This window comes from Miniopterus natalensis, chromosome 2, assembly GCF_054644295.1.
Source record: "Miniopterus natalensis isolate mMinNat1 chromosome 2, mMinNat1.hap1, whole genome shotgun sequence".
In the NCBI taxonomy this organism is placed as follows: domain Eukaryota; kingdom Metazoa; phylum Chordata; class Mammalia; order Chiroptera; family Miniopteridae; genus Miniopterus; species Miniopterus natalensis.
Genome location: NC_142082.1, coordinates 97,157,727 through 97,180,342, shown reverse-complemented (window position 1 = coordinate 97,180,342; position 22,616 = coordinate 97,157,727). Strand labels below are relative to the sequence as shown.

Genomic DNA, 22,616 nt, shown 5'->3' with positions numbered 1-22,616 from the left:
CTCTCTCATCGATGTTTCTATCCCTCTCCCTTCCTCTCTCTCTAAAAAATCAATGAGAGCATATTATTTTTAAAAGAAACTTCCCTGAAATGAAAAACAGGTTACCAAATTTTTAACAAAACAAGTCAAGAGAAAAGCAAACTCAATTTTTTTATGTTCAGCTACACTAAAATTGTATAGCACCTCTAGATATATGTAGTTATATAGTCTAGAAGTATTTTGGCAAAAGAATAAATATTAAATATTAATAAGTTATCAACAACACTATATATACACTTGCCTTCACTACAGAAGGGTCTCTTAACGCCAGAGAAATTTACTGTTTCATGAAGAGTCTTCTCCTCTTGACAGTACTCGCAATATGTAACTATGCAATGCAGCTTCTTATAGTCGTCTGAGCAGGTTCTGCTGCAGAATTGATGCACTTTATTCTAAATGCACAATGGGAACCTTAGTAAGCAGAGAACAACCATCTCGAGAACAAGTTTAAGAAATAAACAAGCCATGTTTACAGAAACTAAGTTAAGTCATTTATCTACTTAATGCTATCTTCCTTGGGAATACATTTCTGATAGACCACAGATACCTAGTTTAACTGATTGCCTGCTATATTTAGACATAGCTCCACAAAATTCAATACCTTTAACTAACCAAAAATTATAGTGAAAGAATACAAGCATCACCAAAGCAATACAGCAGTCTGGTATTCCTAACAGAACTAGAGAAACAGGAAGAAAACAATGGAAGATATAACATGGGTAATCTACAAAAAGATGAAAATTATGACATTTTCACACACAAAAAAAATCCTTTGTTAATTAGTCAAGTAGGCTCAATCCCATTCTCATCACAGCTTCACAGTAACAGACCTACTGTGGGTAAGATATTCAATTTGGAGCCATCACACAGTATGCTGCTAAGCTCAAGACTGAGTGGGCTCCTTCAAACAAAGCAAGGTTAGTAATTATTTAGTTATTTGTCCTGGCCTTGAATCCATAAGAGCCAATAAGTCTCAAATACGCAGTCAAACAGGAACAAGTTAAAACCTCCAGGGCAGCAGTGTTTCCCCTCTGTTATCCTTAAGGATACAGACTAGGTCTACACCACCAAACACTAGCAAAGATACCTGAAGACCCAGATAAGGAAAGTGAAAGAGCCTAGGAAGTAACTATAGTAGTAAGGCAATCATCAGTGGAAAGGTGAGCCATCTTGGACATGTAACTATAAAGGAAAAGCTACAAAGAAACTGCAACTGCAAGAAGCAAAAGGCCCTCCAAGTTCTCAGTCACCTAAGGGGCAGGCGCAGCTCTCATTCAGTTTGATAGTGTTTCCTAACTCCTTTGAATACCTGCCCTCCAAATAAATAAAAGCAACACAGCAACAAGACTGCAAAGGCAGGGTAGTGCTGACATGGAAAGAGTAGAAAGGACCTCATTTTCATCTAGTATTATCAAGACTCAGTTTATGCAGGACCTTCATCTCCTGTCTGATACTACTCTTATGTGCTTCCTCATGGGCTTATTTCCTCATTCCCCCACCATTCCTTTATCCTTTCTTATTGGGCCTTCAATAGGAAGGTAAATGGTAAATGACTACCAAATTCTATCTTCCTGCTAGGATCTAAAGAGGGTTTAGTCACTAAAAATCATCACTGAGTGCCATCAACAATCTCAAAGAATGATTGAGTAAAATGTTCTTAAGACTACACCAATCAAATTAACAAAATAGAAATTTTTCTAGGGACTAACGTGTTAAAATAATGACATTTCAGGTTTCCAAAGTACTTTAAAAATTTGTATTAGTTTGGTTCTGGGTATCACCTTCCACCTAAGACTTGCCAACAGCCACTAATAAGTTTTGGCTCAGGAGCTATCTGTTGTCAGTATTGCACCTTGCACACCATTTTATATACTGCATGCCCTCAAAAAAAGGTGAAAGAATGGCCAAAGATAAGCACTGCTCAAGAAAATAATGTTCAGCCAGTCACCTTGTCCATCCATCCACTATTATTGCCCCCTTATTAAAAGAAAAATTAATGATCAAAGTTTTTGCTAATGGCAAAAAAGATATGGCAAAGTAAAATAATAAATTGGTGAAGGCAAGAGTGATAGAAAGGGAAAATAAATTTATATTAGGATTCTTTTATTAAAACTGTAAAATGATAACATGGTAAATAACTACCAAATTCTACTTTACAGGTAGCAGGCAATACAAAATATTAGAGCCCACAGAAAATATTTATTAGGACAGATGAGGGGGGAGGAGAAGAGATAGGGAAGAGATAGGGGAAATACTGCACAGATGTTCAAGGTACATAGCTAAATGAAGTGACACTTCACACACTATTATGAACATAACATATAGTGAATATAACGTCAAAAATTTTTTTATTTACATTGAAAAAAACAGATCTTTTCTTGGTGCCACTGCCACATAAGTAAATAATTCAAATATGATGATGCATCGTATTTAATGACAGGATCTTTTCTTTCTTAATGGTACACAAAATCTGAAAAACTGATCCTATCTATTAAGAAACAGATTCTCAGATGGAAATGCCATATTTATTTTACTAGACTTTCTTTAGCACTAGATAATATACATAACAAAAGATGACTTGCCTCCCATTCCAGGATTTCTGGCTTTGAACAAAAGGAATTTTTGCAATAATTGCATTTCAACTGAATATCACTTGGAGCTACAAACTGGCCATTTGGAGATGACTGCATACTTAGAGCCTTAAACAAAACAAAGAACAAAATATACTGAGTCTGATGTGAATTTTGTAAATTTTATTTATGACAACTGTCAAATATCGACTATGTGAAGAAAATAGTATGCATTTTGCTTAAGTATTTCAACACATATAATTACACTTCTGAATTTTGTCCTTAAGAGGCACACTGGTGCCCTGGCCAGTTTGGCTCGGTGGTTAGACAGTCAGCCTGCAGAATAAAGGGTCCCAGGTTAGATTCCGGCCAAGGGCATGTAACTTGGTTGCAGGCTCCATCCCTGTCCAGGCAGGGGTACAGGGAGGGGAGGCAACAAATCGATTTCTCTCTCTCTCTCCCTCACCCCCACTCCCCCACCCTGTCCCACGCTCTCTGAAAAGCAACGGAAAAAAATATCCTCGGGTGAGGATTAAAAAAAAAGTATACTAGCATTCTAAGTACATTTTATGAAATCAAAATTCATTTTTTATCACACAATTACTAATTTTAAAAATATATGAAAGAAGAATTATACTAATCATGATTTTTCTCTTTAAGAAAATGTAAGCAAATAATAGTGAGGTGGTTTAACCAAGTTCTGAACTAGTAAATATATATTTATTTACGCCTAGGCCCTGGCCCGGTAGCTCAGTTGGTTAGAGCATTGTCTGATACACCAGGGTTGCAGGTTTGATCCCCAGTCAGGGCACATACAGGAATCAACCCAATGAATGCATGAATGAGTGGAACAACAAAATCGATGTTTCTCTCTCTTCCCCCCCAACACTCCTTTCCTCTCTCTCTAAAATCAATAAATAAAATCTTTTTTTTTTTTAATTTAAAACCTAGCCCCCACTAACAGCTGACTCATGGATGACCTGTCCCACTTGCACTGTTGCCATCTTTGTCATCCCAAGTCTACCAATGAAAACAGCTTATGCTACCTTTTTTTTTTTAAGAAAGGGAAGGGGCAGGGGGGGAGAAGCAACGATCCGCTGCCTCCATCACGGCCCTGCCGGGGATACTGCAACACTTTATTAGAAAACATCTAGCCCAGCCGGGTGTGGCTCAGCAGCTGAGCATCGACCTGGGATCCAGGCGATCAGGGTTCGATTCCCGGCCAGGGCACATGCCTGGATTGCGGGCTCTATCAATGACTCTCTCATCACTGATGCTTCGCTCTCTCTCTCTTACTCTCCTTTCCTTTCTCTGAAATCAATAAAGATATATTAAAAACAAACAAACAAACAAACATCTGGTATGTCCCCCAACCAGGAATCGAACCAGTGACCTCTCGGTGCATGGACGATGAGCTCAACCAACTGCAGGTCACACCGGCCAAGGTCAGCCTATGCTACTATTTAAAGTGGATCATTTCTTATACAAAGTTAGGAAAAAAAGATTTATAGACTGGTATTGATACAAGGAATTTATTTTGATTTTATTACAATTAAAGTTGAAACCACTTACAGCACAGAAAAAGATATAAGGATACATGGGCTTTAAAAGTTTTAAACTAATCTGAGTGTGTGTGTACGCTGATATTTAATTTTCATTCTTGAATCCATATTACATATAATCTTCTGAATGCAAGAAATAGTTAATATTTTTCAATGTGGCAGTGGAGAGAAAAGCTTTATCATTTTTAAAACTTCTGCATTATTCACCACAATTAAAATTTGTGAAAAAATAAAACATGCAGATTTAAGGCAGTAACTATCAGGTGAATAAAATTTTTAAATAAAAACTACCATTATCCTTAATTGTTTTCAAGGAAATTCAAGTCCATTAAAATTAATTATTTTTTCAAAACTTTTTTTTTAATATATTTTTTTCCTCATCTGAGGATATGTTTTTATTGATTTTAGATGGGGGGGGGGGGGCGACACACACTGATCAGCTGCTTCCTGTACCCATCCTGATTGGGATCCAACCAGCAACCTAGGTATGTGCCCTGACCAGGAATACATTCCGCACCACCTTTTGGTATATGGGATGATGCTCAATCAAGTGATTCACTATTCACTGGTCAGGGCCATTTTTTCAAGCCTTTGAATGGAAAATCATCTAATGAAGACAAAGTTCAAAATCTATGGTTTGCTTTACGATAAAGAAAAAGGGGAAAAAATGCTGTTTTTCTATCTGTCAACCTTGTATTACTTTTATAGAGAGTCACAAAGCGATGGGCTGCCTACAGGCTTATTTGCGTGCATCTCTCAGAAGTCATAGTCTAAACAACTCAGTGTTTCTTTAAAATATACAATGTACTGTTATACAAATGTTCTCATCAAATCATGGGCAATACAAGTTTCAATTAAAAGAAAAAAAGTTAAAACATTTTCAATTAACATTTCAGTTTACCCAACATCAAAAAGAAATAGTTATCTGACAAGCAGCATGCAAAAGACACTGTCCTTTACTCATATAATTACACCTTATTCCTTAATGTCTACTTTATGATAAGCCAACAAGTGAGAAGCAGTATTTACCATTCTAAGGGTTTATCAATGGCCATAATCCCAGCTTCCAAAATGAAAGTTTACGCTTGAATATGGTTAATCACCTAAGCTCAGATGAGGATATAAGTACTAACAAAAATAACACTCACCAGGCTAAATTCAAAACCACCTCAACTTAAATGCTAATAACTGTTAACTACTGTAACATATGTAAGATACTGCACTTTCATTTTAAATAAATTAACAGAGCACAGTGCCTGCAACTCAGAACTGTTGAGCAAAATAAACTCATGAACACAGCTTTGTGCACTAATGAGAACCTTTGCATAATGCCCTCAAACTTTCAGGGCAGGTAGTAAACCTACTCCAACTTAACTAATGCTAAGTCCCCTCCTAAAATATTCTTCTTAGTGGTCAATGGGCTTCAGTTTGAACACTTCTAGTAATACTATCTTCTGAGACTATCCATATGCCAACTTTGCAACTTACCAAAATAAAATGTTCTTTGCATTTACCAAAATGAAAAATATCTCTCTCTGAAATTGATTTTGTATTAAAATCCAATGTCCTTGTTAACTGGCATTTTTCTACTATATGAAGAACACATTTATGCTTATTACTTCCAGCATAAATATACCTACCTACATCATTCATAAAAAAGAATTCCCTAGTAAGTCACATGATGTTATTCAAACCATCTACTAAGAAAATACTACACATCAGACATTGAGCTCAACTGTGTTTTTTTTCCTTGAAAGTCTATGTCATAAATACAATTAAAAAATCAATTAGGCCCTGGCTTGTGTGGCCCAGTGATTAAAGTGTCAATCCCAGGCCCTGATCAGGCCCCCCGGGGTGCATTCAGGAGGCAACCAATCAACGTTTCTCACACATTAATATGTCTCCCCGCTCCCCTCCCCTTTTCACCTCCCTCCCTTCCACCCTATCTAAAACTCAATGGAAAAAATATCCTAGGGTGAGGATTAACAAACAAAAAAAGTCAATTAGATCACCTGTGCTACTAGAGAGTTGGGGGCGGCCATGCCTACTGTGACTCTAGAATCTCCATCTACCAATGTGACCCTCAACAAACTAAAAAAATTAGCACATTAAGTAAATACAAGGCATATTACACTGTTTATTTCCTATGTCTATCTTATTGGGGTTGGGGTTATGCAAAATAAATAACAAACCTGAAATTTAGCCACACAACTGGAATTGCAAAAGTTATACAGTTTTCCATCAGGCATTGTGGCTTGATATTGAGGTAAAGAGTTTCGCTTACAAAAATGGCAAATAATTCCCAAACCTAGGAGAGAAAAGGTTCATATCTTATTTCTTTAGAAAATAATAAAAGTTTTTTAAAAAATCTTAACCTCAGAATAGCTGTGGTTTTGTTTTGGTTTTTTTCAGAATAGCTTCTTATTAGAACCATCTGTAAACTATCCTTTAATTTCCAACATTAATTACACCTTAAAAAATACTGCCATAAAAGAGTCCATTATGTCTCTAAAACATACACACGGACACATGAAACAATCTCAATTTAGATAATGTTTGGATGAAAAAACAGTTTTAGCTAAGAACATAGACATGGACAGAACAGAACTTCAATGACTTAAAAATTAAAAGATATGGAATGATCAAAACATTAAGAAATTTTTCAGTAATGCAGTTTAGTGTGAAAATAAAGTTTATGTAGTAAGAACAAGCATAAGAATAAAGGTAAAGGAGAAAAAGTAATTAGAAAATTAGTCATGTTATTAAAGTTTTTTAACTTCCCAAATCCCTGAAACTTACTTTGTGATTTTGCATATTTTGTCTTGTGACTGTTCATGCAAGCAGTGGAACAGTATGGCTCCATATATCCATTAGGACCTATACACTGAGTCATATCAAAAAACCTGCACTGTGTTCGGCAACCAGTACAAGTGGTCAGTTTTCCATATTTCTAAAATTTGAAACATAAAAACATAATTAAGAAAAACCACAATTTAACTAAAAAAATTATTGTATTTTTCATTACACCTTCCCTCTGCAAAACAATTCTATGAATCTCTAATCAGGGTTAGTGGGTCAGAAGTCTTCATCTGGATGCAAACTGTTAAGTGCAATGCGGCTAAATCAGATTCAAACAAAAGTAATGATCTCAGCTAACTCTCCTTCAAAATTAGTGTTTTCTCTATTAATTTAACAGAATCCCTACATATAGGTAAATAACTACTGAAAATCAAAGGCACAGTGTTTCTTGTTTTCAATAATGACACACTTCTTTGTCATTTGACAAAAGAAATTAAATGGACTTAAAAATGTAAGCCTGAATAATCAAATAAATACAGTCCTTCAGAAAAATAATTTGAAGATGTTAAATATTTTACTGAGCTGCTGCTGTCCAAGCACTTTTGGAACATTTCTTAAAACTGACTTACCACCTATCTACTACATTTACAACTTTATTCAACCACAATAAAATTTAAAAATTTTCAATTTTTTAAATTAAAAAAATCTCATTCAAAATTATTTTTGGCACCTGGCCAGTGTGGCTCAGCGGTTGAACATCCACCTATGATTCAGGAGATTTCAGTTCGATTCCCGGTCAGGGCATGTCCCCCGGTTTCCGGCTAGATCCCCAGCAGGGGGTGGGCAGGAGGCAGCCAATCAATGAATCTTATCATTGATGTTTCTCTCTCCCTCTCCCTTCCTCTGAAATCAATTAAAAAAAATTTTTTTTAATGATTTTTGGCTATTAACTAAAGTTAATAATTAGTCAATAGATAATAATGAAGTCAATCCTTCTGCCAAGGGTAAGTATTTGCCAACACTGATGTAATTCAGAGAAATGAGATAGAATACATGAAGGTAAGACACAGGAAGTACACTTTGAAAACTGCTAGACAAAAGCAGTAACACTGAAATATAGTCTTAAAAAAATAGAATTTGGATGAACTGGTGTGTATGTATTAAAACATTTACTTGATAGTCAAAATTAAATATCAAACATGAGGGGAAAAAAGCCTTTTAGAGCAACTTTTATCTGATCTCTTCTGAGCAGTTACAGAACTGTCACAATCAGTTAAATATCATATATCATGTTGCAAAATAACTCGGCTTTTCCACCTGATGTAGAGATTATCTCACTCATCTGCATACTCAGCATCATCTAGTACAATAGGATGATATAAGAAAGCTTCAAAATGTTAAACATATGGATAAATAGCAGATGTCAGGGCCTTGGCCGGGTGGTTCAGTTGGCTATAGCATTGACTGTACACCAAAAAGGGTTGCGGGGTTTAGTTCCCAATCATGGCATGTGCCTAGGTTGCAGGTTTGATCTCCAGTCGGGGTGCAGACAGGAGGCAACCAATCCATATTTCTCACATTGATGTTTCTCTCTCCCTCTTTCTCTCTCTCCCTTCTTCTCTCTAAAATCAATGAAAAAAGATATCATCGGGTGAAGATTAAAAAAAAAAAAAAAAAAAAAGATGTCAGGGAACATGACAATCAGGCCAAAAATAACATAAAATGGGTATTGCATGAATAAATTTCACAATCATCAAAGAATTCTAGAAAATGAAGTAATAATTTGAGATAAAAACAATAACCAAAAACAAGTAACTAACATCAACATCAAAAAAAGGGGAAAAAAAGACTTCCTCAGCACACAACAAAAAGAACATGAGATATGAGAAAACAGAGCTCTTGATGTGCCAGAAAGGTATGTTATATTCATTCTGGTACAATAAAATATAATCCAGGCTGCCTATTTCCCATTTACTCAAATACTGCTTAAAGGAAGCCAAAAGTTTTACTTTTCAAAGTGGCAATCAACTCATTCTTCAATTTCTGATATGCTCCAGATAGAAATACTTATCAATAACAAAAGAAGGGTAATAAGAAAGAAATAAAAATAGCTGTAAACCTATCAAATTTAATTATGGCTCTCCCAGTTTTTGAAATGGCAACATGTTTTCTATATAATAATTTAAATTCTTATATGGGGTGGGGGGGAGGATCAAAGAGAACAAATCAACAAAAAAAACGAAAGATAAAGGAATGTTTAAAATCTGTTACCACAGTACAAATTAGGATAATTCCCAATAGATGTGTGCATAAGACTTCCATGTAGCAGCAGACTATAAGGAATTCCTTTACCAATAATCCAATAAATGAAATCCAATCACCTAATCTAATCTTGGATTCGACTTTCTTACTTATTAGAAACATCCTTTAATTTGACAATGATTTTGTTGGTAGAATGGTTAAGTAATTAGTAAGATTTAAGAAGTAACAAAATAAAAAGTAGACCAGTTGAACTGGGTTAAGTAAACAAGAAGCTAAGCAACTGGTCCACATTGACAAATACTCTTATCTGAAAAGAATGAGAAGGTACTATCAGAAAGATAGAATCATCAATATTGAAAATATTTCAACAGCTACTTCCATAGCTACCACTTCCCAAAACAGAAGGACCCATTTAATGGAAGAACATTAGCAAAAAAAGAAATAAACATTCGTGCCATGTTTTCTCTTCTTGATATGTAAAAAAAAATAAAATCAAAATAATCATATATAAATATCATCTATCCTCTAAATACGCACTCTAATTTAAAGGAATGAAATTAAATAGAACAAATTAACAATTAATACATTCCTCATTTTAGGCCTGGGGGAAAAGAAACCTACTTACAAATTCAGAGAAAAAGAATGAGGTAGAACCGATTGAAACAAGATACTGATAAGGTAAAAGGTAAATATAATGGGAGTTTATAGCAAATTGGCTCATTTTCAGTCTACTTGATGAAAAAAGGTCTTACATTTTAATTTTAACCAGTTCCATATGAATATCAAAATTAACCATCACATGATTTAAAAACTTCCTCTAATTTTTCCTTTTACATGTAAGTAATACGTTTCATTCAGAACATTTTGAGCAAGCAAGTGGACAACATGGGTAGGTGCTCAAGAGATAAAGGTTTCATGTACTTGTTGCTGCAAATCTAATCTAGCAAATGGGCACCAAAATATACCCAGCACAGAACCTACTTCCTAACCTCATTCAACTACAACTTAACTTGGGTCCATAGTGTTACATGGAAAAAAAATCTATTATCTTTACATTCAGTAACACCTACCTGACACGTGGCATCCTTTTTCATTCTAATGAGAGGCAACAAACCACATTAGTTTTGGCAGAACCTATGACTTCATCAAAAATAAAATCCCCAGCTTTTTCTATCATACTGGGAGATACCTCAGTATATCATGTTCAACATTACTTCAAAAAACACTGTAGTTATTAACCATACCATTTTATTACTTAGTGCATTAATAAACCATATGTCACATTTGAAAATATTTAGAAATATTTGGATAACTATTTTGATTAACAGATTCTACTTGTGACCATATTTTATTTAATGCATTTAATAACAGTCTGAGAATTGATTTATCCATATTATTAAAGGAGTCAAAAAGCACAAAAATAGTGAAGAACCCTGATTAGAGAAGTGGTGATAAAACTTCGACGTGACATGATACTGCACAAATTTTTACACTAAGTGAAGACTAAAAGATAAATTCAAGTACAATTTGTATTTCATTTATTCAATAAAACCCTAATAGTATCTCTTTATGTTGAAGATGTTTACACAGAGGGAAAAAGCATGTAAAATATTGATGAACCATTCTGTTTTCCTTTTCTTCATTAACGTATAGCTTACAATTTTTTTCAACACACATATACTACTTGTAATTGTTTAAGTTTTTCTAATTGACAATGGATGCTAAAAATAGTGGGTAAAAAGTCTACTGAGCAAGAGAATATTAATAGAGTATAACATATACACCCAAAAAACTTAATAAATACAGAGGGGAAAAATAGCAATGGTACCTTGGATAAATTTGACTGAAACCTCCTTAACCAAGCAAACCAAGTCAACATATAGACATCATGTGCATCCTAGTATGATACAATAAAATGGATACAATATCACTTATGAGGTAATTGATGCCAAGAAACGCATGGCCTCAATATATTCCTGAGAAAAGATCAGACAAATCCAAATTGAAGGGCACTCCACAAAATGTCATGACCTTGAAAACGTCAAGGTCATGAAAGATAAAGGCTGGGGAACTGTTTCAGATTAAAGCTTCCATCCACTGCCACAATGGAGTAACAGAGACTAGATGTAACTTCCCACCTTTAACAATCAGGAAACTAGACAGAAGATATGAAACAATGGCTTTTAAACACTGCACAAAACACAATATAATTTGTTATTTAGAAATAAAAACCCAAGCTGTAGAAACAAACGTAGAAGTGACAGAGATGCAAACAGTATACAAAGATACTAAAATAGCTATTATAAGAATGCTAATATGGTTGAGAAAACAGTAGAGAAAAACATGAACATAATGAGGAAAGGAATAGAAGATACAGAAAAGACCCAGTTGGAACTCCAAGAAATGACAAACACAAGTACTGAGATGAAAAATATACCGCACTCTATGTGATCAAGTTTATTTGATTAAAGATTAGTAAAATCAAAGATACAATAATAAAACTCTCCAAAATGGAGAAAAAAGGAAAAAAAAGACTTAAAAAATAAATAAATAATAGAGCCACAATAGCTAGACAATAGCTAGAAGTCTAATATATCTGGAATTGGGGTCTCAAAAGAATAGAGAAAAAAAGACAAAACATTTTTTATGAAATAACAGCCTATAATCCTGGAATACACGGATCCCAGACAAATAACATTTTTTTTCCATTTACTATAAGGGACATTATTAGACAAAAATTAAATAAGGTCTATAGATTAATCAGATAGCAATATTGTATCAAAATTAATTCCTTACTTTGATCACCATATTACAGTTATAATTACTTCTAATTGTATGAATTTATTATTCATATGCTAGTATTCAACAGGACTAATGGGAATATAGATTTCAAAAATATTTTGAAAAAAGGGGTTTTATTTATCTTTGAAGCAGGCACAAAAGAGAGGACTTCCTATAAATAAATGCCTACTGTGGACAAGGTACTATGCATTAAAAAACTATATCTGGGAGAGGTTCCAAGATGGCAGCGGATTGCGTGGAAGCTACACTGCCAATACCAGGACCAAAGTAGAACTACAACTAAAATAAAGAAAAACTGTCCTGAATAAATAACTACAATTGAAGAACAGCTGGGGAGCACCTTCATAACAAAGGATGAAAAGTGGAGACCACATAGAGAATGGTAGGAAGTGTAGAGGTGAGAGAGGGTTGGCTGGATTCCCACAGACAGCAAATGAAATTCGAGAAGGATATCTCAGCTGTGGAGGGTTCCCACTGAGAAGTCAAGGGTCTAAAACCCAAGGTGAGCTTCCCAACCCAGAGCACCAGAATTGAGAAAGGTGCCTACATGACATCTGGCTGTGAAAAGCAGCAAGGTTTCTGTCTGCGAGAAAGAGACAGCTGGAAACACAGGCATCTTCTTAAAGGGCCAATGCAAAATCTTTTGTATTCAGCCATTCACCTTGGGCTCTGGTGAAGGGAGGGTAGAGTGAACTAGAGCTTCCCAGACAAAAAAGGCTAAAGGAGATTATCACCACCAAACCAGCATTGAAAGAAATGTTAAAGGGACTGCTGTAATAAGAAGTTGAAATAGAGAGGAGAAATGTAGGCACAAAGAAATAAAATAGCAACAGACAAGTATCTATCAATATTAACCTTAAAAATAAATGTATTAGCCCAGCCAGGCGTGGCTCAGTGGTTGAGCATCGACCTGGGATCCAGGCGATCAGGGTTTGATTCCCGGTCAGGGCACATGCCTGTGTTGTGGGCTCAATCAATGACTCTCTCATCATTGATGTTTCTATCTCTCTCTCTCTCTCCTTTCCTCTCTCTGAAATCAATAAAGATATATTTTAAAAATAAATAAAGAAATAAATAAATAAATGTATTATATGATCCAACCAAAACATAGGGTAGCTGAATGGATAAGAAAACAAGACCCAAATATATGCTGTTTACAAGAGAACCACCTCAGAACAAAAGACTTAGAGGCTGGGGGAAAAAAAAAAAAAAAAACCATCTGGAGGACTTTAAAGGAGAGGTTGACAGCAATACAAACACAGTAGGGGACTTTAACACCCCACTGACTTTACTGAATAGATCTTTCAGACAAAAAAATCAACAAGGAAACTGATTCTAGATGACACACTAGATCGGATGGGTTTAATAGACATTTTGTAACATTTTACCTCAAAGTTGCAGAATATGCATTCTCCCCAAGTACACATGCGACATTCTCAAAGATAGACCACATATTAGGACAACAAACAACTTCTACAAGTTCAAAAAGACTGAAATCATATCAAGCATCTTCATGGACATTTACACCATGAAATACTATGCAGCTGTAAAAACGAAGGATCCCATCCCCTTTGAGACAGCATGGTGGGACCTGGAGAGTATTATGCCAAGTGAAATAAGCCAGCCAGAGAAAGACAAGTATTACATAATCTTACTCATATGTAGAATCTAATGAGCAAAATAAACCAATGTACAAAATAGATCCAGAAACCTAGAAGCATGGAACAGACTGACGAATCTCAGAGGAAAGGCAGGGTTGGGTGAGTGGGTAGGGATAGATTAACCTAAAAACTTATATGCATATATGTATAACCTGTGGAGACAGACAATAGTGTGGTGAAGGCCTTGGGGGAGTGGTGCAGGGGGGAGGAAATCAAGGGGATAAAAGGGGGACATTTGTAATACTTTCAACAGTAAAGGTAAATAAAATTCTGTCTGACAATAGCAACATAAATATCTAAAAGCAAATGGTCACACACAAAAATATATGTAAGATTTAGTGAAATAAGAAAATTTGTGTATGTCATAGAGGTTAAGTCAGAAAACAATCATCTGTTATATTTTAAGTGCATAAATTTTAATATACGGGCATATCTCACTTTATTGTGATTCACAGATACTGACATTTTTACAAATTGAAGACCCTCCACCAGCAAAAAGATCACTAAAGGCTCCGATAATGTTTAATACTTTTTAGCAATAACGAATTTTTTAATTAAGGTATTTACAGTTTCTTTTAGACAGAATGCTATTGCACACTTAATAGACTACAGTGTAGTATAAACATTACTTTTATATACTCTGGAAAACAAAAAGTTCTTGTGACATAGTTTACTTCAATATTCACTTCCTTGAGGTGGTCAGGAACTGATGCCTAATATATCCAAAGTGTGCCAGCACTCAGGATTCACAGGGTGTTCAGATACACCAAAACAACAGTAGCAGTACATGAAATTGTTGGGCTTTAACACCTGCTACATTCCTACTTACCTCAGGCTGCATCAAGAAAGAGTCTTGCATGTGATCTCGAACCTCCTTCAGGAAGCTTGGATGGCTACCTACCTAAAAAAAGATTTTCAAACACTTTATAAAAACATATAAAGTAAGGCTATTAGATTGAAAAATAAGTAAGCTGTAAAAGTTGATTCTTAATTACCCATTCTGTGACTTACAAACTCATTCCAGCTTTTAAAAATGCCTACCTATTGTAGCCCCAGTGCCACTGCCCAACTTATACAAGAATTATTAAACAATTTTAATTATCCTATTGAAAAAAATCACTTAATTTTAACCAATAATATAATAATGGTGAAAGGAATTAAAAAGTCTTAAATTTGACCCAATATATATAAGTAGACCTTGGAAAACACCACTTATTTCTCGTACATGACAAGATCTCATTAAAGTCTATTAATACTTATATCTCAACATATTCTAAATTAAGTGATTTGGAGGTTACACAATTGTAAGTTTCATCATCTGCAAATAGGTTGTTTTGGGAACTCATTTTAAAGCACATGACAGCTTCCAGCACATTAGAATTTACATCCTTAGTCTTTGCAGAAAGCATCCTGCTTTCCATGAAAGTCAAGATACTCTGCAAGAAAATGAAAATAACTGAAAAGTGTTAAGCATTTTATACTCTCCAGTGCCAGAACCTAGATTAATTACCTGTATCAGTATATTCCAAAAACTAATTGAGCAATGGGGACATAGATAGCAGCAGCCAAGTTCAATGTTATAGACAAGGGTCAAAGAGGGAGGGAAGGGCAGGGACAAGAAAAGATCACTATACAATTTTACTTTCCAAGCTACAGGAAAAGAACACATTCACTAGTGTCTTGGGTAGTAGTCTCCAAATGTCTGACTGAGCTTCTTTTTCAGTAACTACATACGCATGGATTCCCATATATTTACTTATAAATTATTAATATATAGTATGGGGATTATAAAACATATGAAAATAATATTTTAAAAATGAAAGAAAAAAATAATTTTAATTTTATTTAATGAAAGAATGAAGAATTTTATTTTTTGTTAATCCTCACATGAGGATATTTTCTCCTTTATTTTTTTAGAGAGAGTGGAAGGGAGGGACAGAGGAGGCAGAGAGAGAGAGAAACATGGATGTGAGAGATACACATCCATGTTTGATTGGTTGCCTCCCGTAGACACCCGGATCATGGATGGGGAGGCAAACCCACAACAGAGGTATGTGCCCTTGACCAGAATCAAACCCATGAACCTTGGATCCGCAGGCCGACATTCCAACCACTGAGCCACACCGGAGAGGGCAAGAATGAAGAATACTTTTCATGTCTACTAGAGTAGAATCATTTAGTGTCACTGGAGGCTCTGTGCGGAGCAGCAATGAGATAATCCTAACTCCTCCCAGTCAGGGTGGAATCAGCCAAAGCCCAGAGAGAAAAGGAACTCCTATACCCACCCAGCATAACAAGAACCTGCTCCCCCTCCGTGAGTGTCAACAGAGGTCAAGTGGAGAGCCTGGATTTCTATCTCCACTCGGCAATAATAAGGTGGCACATTCCTCCCCCTGCCAGAGCACTGTCAAATAAATAAAGGTAAAGCAGAGGTTTAAATACGATCCACAGTATCATAACATAACATCCCAAATGTCTAGGCTGCAATTTTTTAAAAATCATTTATCCTACCAAAACCCAGGAAAAAAACAACGTAAATGGAAAGATACAATCAGTAGATGCTAACATTGAAAGTACAGCAATGTTAGAATGACGTCACAAACAAGCAGCCAGGATAAAAGAACAAAAGCCACTTAACAATGAATACAAATTCTTATAAGAAGAACCAAATGAAAATCTAGAACTGAAAAAAACTTGTAATAGAAATTAAAAAAAAAAAAAAAATCAAATCAGGCCCTGGCTGGTGTGGCTCAGTTGGTTGGGCATCATCCCATGTACTGAGCAGTTACTGGTTTGATTCGCAATGAGGCCACATGGCTGCGTTGCAGGTTCGATCCCCAATAGAAGGCATGCAGGAGGCAGCCAATTAGTTTCCCTCGCGCACGCGCTCGCTCTCTCTCTCTCCCTTCTCCCTCTCTAAAATCAATACAACTTTTAAAAATATATATATATTAATTTCAGAAAGAGGAAGGGAGAGGGAAAGAGAAACATCAATGATGAGTCATTGATCGGCTGCCTCCTGCATGCCCCTGACCAGGGATCGAGTCCAAAACCCGAGTGAGTGCCCTGACCAGGAATCAAACCACGATCTCCTGGATCCTGGGTAGATGCTCAACCGCTAAGCCATGCCGGCTGGGCAAAACTTTTTATTATAAATCAATAGGTATGTCAAAAGAACACAGGAGCCAAGTGAAAGTGCTCTCAATGGCCAAACTAGAAAATTATGCAACAAATTAAATAAAGCAATATAAAATTATAAACCAAAGTATAAAATAAATACCCATGAGTCCCTACTAACATTAATAAATGACTGAATAAATGTAGAAGAGGTAAGTTTCCTAAGCAGAAAAATCCCAGGTTATCTATATATAACCCCCACTGAAGGAGAGATTGACTTCATTCCAAAGAGTACAACATGAAACACGGAGCTGGGGAACTTCACAATGGAGAATTCTGACAAACATTACTTCAGCAAGGTGATAACATCAACTTCATGCTGATGGATGTGCCCTTGTATGGGATGAAAAAGGGAACAGTATACCAGTATACACCTCTGTGACATTTCTTCTAAAAATCCATAGCCCCAGTATGTCTAATGAGAAAAACACCAGACAAATTCCAATAGAGGGGCATCTCAGAATATACCTAACTCCTAAAAACTGCCGATGGTCAAAGAAAAAAAGGGGAGAAATGGGGACTGAGTAAAAAGAAAAAAAAACTATCAAGGATATCAAAAACAAGGGATCTGAGAAAATGCCACGACCAAGAGGAGCCTAAGATGATATGACTACTGAATATAATATGGTATATCCTGGAAACAATCCTGAAACAGAAAAGGGACATTATGTAAAAATTAAGGAAATCCAAATGAACTATGAACTTTACATGATGATAATATACACTATCACTTCATCAATTGTAACAAATATATCATACTAATTCAAAGTATCAATAAAAGGGGAAACTGGGGGGGGGGGAGGAAGGACTGTAACATGAGAAATGCCCTATTTGCTCAATTTTTCTGTAACACTAAACAACTGTTCTAAAAAAACTAAGCATCAGTAAATATAACAACAAAAACCCTTTAAAATAACAAACAAACAAACAAACAAACAATGGATGGAACCAATAGCAGAATGGAGAAGACAGAGGAAAGAATCAGTGAAGGGGGAAATAGAAAATATGCAGTCTGAATGAAAGAAAAGAGTTGGAGAAAAAACATTTTTCAAAATAGAGTCTCAGGGTTCAAGACTATAACAAAAGATGTAACTTTCAAGGAAAAGAAGACAGGGCTAAAAAAGCACTCAGGAAAATGTCTGGCCAGGCCAGCATGGCTCAATGATTGAGAGCTGACCCATGTCAGGAGATCCCAGTTCAATTTCCAGTCAGGGCACACTCCTGGGTTGCAGCCTCGATCCCCAGCAGGGGACATGCAGGAGGCAGCCAATCAATGACTCTCATTGATATTTCTATCTCTCTCTCCTTCTCCCTTCCTCTCTCTGAAATCAATAAAAATATAAATAAAAAAGTCTGGCCCTGACCGGGTGGTTCAGCTGGTCAGAGCACTGTCCAATATATCAAAAGGTTGCAGGTTCAATCCCTGGTCAAGGAGCATACGGGAAAAACCCAACCAATGGATTTTTCTCTCATATCAATGTTTCCTCTCTCTCTTCCCTCCCTCCCTCTCCTGCCCTCCCTTCCCCTGTCTCTAAAATCAAGAAAAACATATCCTCAGGTGAGAATTTAAAAAAAAAATTTTTTTCATGTCTGAAAATGTTGCAAATTAGACAAAAGATAGCAACCCACAGACAGAAGAGGCTGAGTAAACCCTAGAAAGGATAAACCAAAACACATCACAGTCAAACTTCTGAAAAAAAATCTGAAAATTTGAAAATTAAAATTTGAATAAAAAATAAAGACAAAAACCATCTTGAAACCAGTAAAAGAAATGGAGAGAAACAACTGGAATGACAGCCTAGGAGACAGAAAACTTTTAGGAAATAGCCCCTATACTCCATCCAAACACCACAGAAAAAAATGTGACACTAATCCCAGCCACACCAGCAAAGGCTAAGTGGAGGCACAGACTTGTACCTTGGCCTGGCTTCAACATGATGCCCCAGTATCCACCCAGGGTGATGGTAGAGAAAGCCAAGTAGGGAGCCTGAACTTCTGCCCACCAGGAAGTGATAAAGTCCCTACCACCCACTCCCTACCCCTTCAAGATGAGAATTGAGAGTCAGAACTTATACCAACAACTGGCAGTAACAAGAACAAAATTGCAATTATAGAGACTGAGGAATAGAAAGAAAAAATGAATGAAGAAAAGTGAACAAAGCCTAAGGGGCCTGTGGGACAGATCAAGTCAACAAACATATGCATTATGAGAGGCCCAGAAGAAAAGTAGAACAGGGCAGAAAGATTATTTGAATAATGGCTGAAAACTTCAAAAATCTGAAAATGAACAGAAATCTCAAAACTAAGAATCACAGTGGGATAAAATCAAGAGACACACAGGACACATTATAATCAAACTGCTGAAAGACAATCTTGAGATAGCAAGTAGCAGGAATTCTCAGCAAGATTTCCCACCAATTTCTCACTAGGAACCATGGAGGCCAAAAGGCAGTGACACAACATTAGTGAAATGCTAGGGAAAAAACACCACCTTTCACATAAGAATATAAATACAGCAAAACTATTATTCAAACAGGAAGGAGAAATAAAGGCATACCCAAGTAAAAGCTGAGGGGATTCTTACCACTAGACCTTCCCTACAAGAAATGCTAGAGTGTCAAAGATTTATGCGGAAATTATAGAGCAGCATGAGCAGAATGAAGCCATAAAGACCTATAGTATAAGTAACTACATGGGCAAATACAAAACGTAGTATTATTGTATTTTTGGTTTGTAGGTCCCCTTTTTACTTCCTACGTGATTTTAAAGACAAATACATAAAAATAATGGTAAATCTCAATTAGGCATGCAATGTTTAAAATGTAGTATTATCACAAAAAGGAGGATGGAGCTATATAGGAACAGAGTTTTTTTCGTTTTCTTTGTTGTTAATCCTTACCTGAGGATATATTTTCCATTGATTTTTAGAGAGAGTGGAAGGAAGGGAGGGGGAGGAGGGAGAGGGGGAGAGAGAGAAGCATAGATGTGAGACAGAGACATCGTTTGGTTGCCTCCCACACATGCCCCAAATCAGGGCTGGGGATTGAACCTGCAACCCAGGCATGTGCCCTTGACCAGGAATTGAACCCCCGACCCTTCAGTGCATGGGCCGACACTCTAACCACTGAGCAAAACCAACCAGGGCAGAAATAGAGTTTTTAAATGCCAATTAACTTGTCATCAAATCACATTAGACAAATATAAACTTAGGTAAATGTAATTCCCATGGTAACCACAAAGACAGTATCTAAAAATTACACACAAAAGGAAATGAGAACCAAAACAATTCACTACAAAAAAAAAAAAAAAATCAACTAAACATAAAAGAAGGCAGTAATGGAGAAAATGAGTTACAGAAAAGGTACTAGACATACAGAAGAAGAAAAAAAAGAGCCCAACAATAAAAAGGTAAAAATAAGTCCTTCCTTACTGGAAATAATTAAATGTGAAGAGATTAAATTTTCCAATCAAAAGGTAGACATTGGTAGAATGGAAATAAAAACTGATCCAACTATTTGCAGTCTACAAGAGACTCACTTTCAAATTCACAAATAGGTCAAAAGTAAAATGACAGAAAAATACATTCCATGCAAATGATAACTAAAAGAAAGTAGAAGCAGGAATTGCTATACTAATTCATACAAAATAAACTTTTAAAAACTTTAACAAAAAATAATGAGCCAAAGAAAAACAATATATACTGGTAAGGGTAAATTCATCAAAAAGATATGATAATTATAAACATATATGCACCAAAAACCAGAGTTCCAAAATATACTAAGCAAACACTGACAAATCTGAAGGGAAAAACAGACAAGTGTAGAAAAACAGCTAGAAAATTCAATAAATATACCACTTTCAATAATGGATAGACCATCCAGACAGAATTTCAATAATTAAATACAGGATTTGAATAATACTGCAAAACAACTAGAGCTAACAAACACAGAGTACTCCACCCAACAATAGCAGAATAAATTTCACATAAAACATTCTCCAGAACAGACCATATGTTAGGCCAACAAAATAAGTCTCAATAAATTTATAAAGAGTATTTTTTTCAATCATAAAAGAATGAAACTAAAAATTAACAGAAGGAAAATTCACAAATACAGAGATATTAAACTACACCCTCTTAACCAGTGGTTCAAAGAAGCACTCACTAGGGAAACTTAAAAATACCAGACAAATGAAAGGCAAACCATAAAATACCAAAAGTGATAGAATATAGAGCAATCAGCGATCAAAACAAAATTTATCATTGTAAATACCTATTTTTTAAAATATCTCAAATCAATAACCTAATGTACATATTAAAGAACTAGAAAGAAAAAAAGAGAAAACTAAACCCAAAGCCAGCAGAAGGAAATAATAAAGATTAAAGTGGAGATAGAGTAAAAATTAGAATCAATGAAACCAAAAGTTGGTCATTTGAAAACAGTTTACAAACCTTTTAGTTAAACTAAGAAAAACAAAAGATGCAAAGAACAGAGGGGAAAAAAGGGGACAATACTACAAAAATTGCCCCCCACCCCCTAAAGAACTGATTAAATACTATGGGCAATTATACACCAAAAACTTGGATAACATAAACAAATAGACAAGTTCCTTAAAACACATGAACCACTAAAACCAACTCAACAAATAGAAAAGATCAACAGACCTGTAAGTAGAGGTTAAATCAGTCATCACAAACCTTGCAATAAAGAAAAGCCCAGGACCAAATAAATGGCTTCCCTGGTGAATTCAGACAAACATTTTAAAAAGTACTAACACAAAGTCTTCTCAAACTCTTCTAAAAATCATAATAGAATGGAACACTTCCCATCCCTATTCTATTAGGCCAGCCCTGATTCCAAAGACAGATAAAGACACCACAACAAAGGAAATTATAGACCAGTATCCCTTTTGAATATAAATACAAAATTCCAGAACAACCCTGTCCGTGTGGCTCAGTGGCTGAGTGTCGACCCATGCACCTAAAGGTCATTAGTTCGATTTCTGATTTGGGCATATGCCCAGGTTGTGGCTCGATCCCCAGTAGGCAGGAGGCAGCCAATAGATGTCTCTCTCTCATTGATGTTTCTCTCTCCGTTCCTCTCTTTCTAAAATCAATTTATTTTTTAAATCCAGAACAAAATATTAGTAATTCAGCAGCATATTAAAAGTATTATACACCAGCCCTGGCTGGTGTGGATCAGTTGGTTGAAGCGTCATCCTATACATCAAGGAGTGACAGGTTCAGTTCCCAGTTGGAGCACATGCGGGAGGCAGCCAATCGATATTTTGCTCTCATATCCATGTTTCTCTCTCTCCCTCTCTCTCTCTCCCCCTCCCTCTTTCCCTCCCTCAAATAAAATTTTTTAAGAAGTATTGTACACTATATAACCAAGTGTGATCTATGCCAGTAATTCAAGAGTGGTTCAATGTAAGACAGTCAATGTAATAGAATAGAATGAATAGAATGAAAGTAAATCACATGAAGGAAAAGTGTGACAAAATTCGAAATACAGAGAACAGACTGACAGCTGTCATAGGGTGGAGGGAGGTTGGGGCCTGGGTGAAAAAGGTGAAGGGATTAAGCAAAGAAAAAAAATTAAACAGACAACAGTATGGTCATTACCAAAGGGAAGAGGGGTAGGGGGAGATAGAAGAGGGTAAAGGAGGGATGAATGGTGATAGAAGGACTTGGAGTGGTGAACACACAATACAATATACAGATGATGTATTATAGAATTGTACAC

At 35.8% G+C, this 22,616-nt stretch overlaps 1 protein-coding gene across 2 annotated transcripts in view; it reads right to left on the bottom strand.

Annotated features, from left to right (window-relative positions):
- The window catches only part of ZMYM2 (zinc finger MYM-type containing 2), a 124,101-nt gene that overhangs the window by 58,179 nt on the left and 43,306 nt on the right, over positions 1–22,616 (bottom strand). For both annotated transcript variants that reach the window (XM_016203569.2, XM_016203570.2), the window contains 5 exons: positions 14,525–14,596; positions 6,971–7,121; positions 6,364–6,479; positions 2,622–2,738; positions 281–431 (listed from right to left, as the gene is read on the bottom strand). In XM_016203569.2, the coding sequence (XP_016059055.1) occupies positions 281–431; positions 2,622–2,738; positions 6,364–6,479; positions 6,971–7,121; positions 14,525–14,596 (607 nt within the window). The remainder of the gene's footprint in view (positions 1–280; positions 432–2,621; positions 2,739–6,363; positions 6,480–6,970; positions 7,122–14,524; positions 14,597–22,616) is intronic.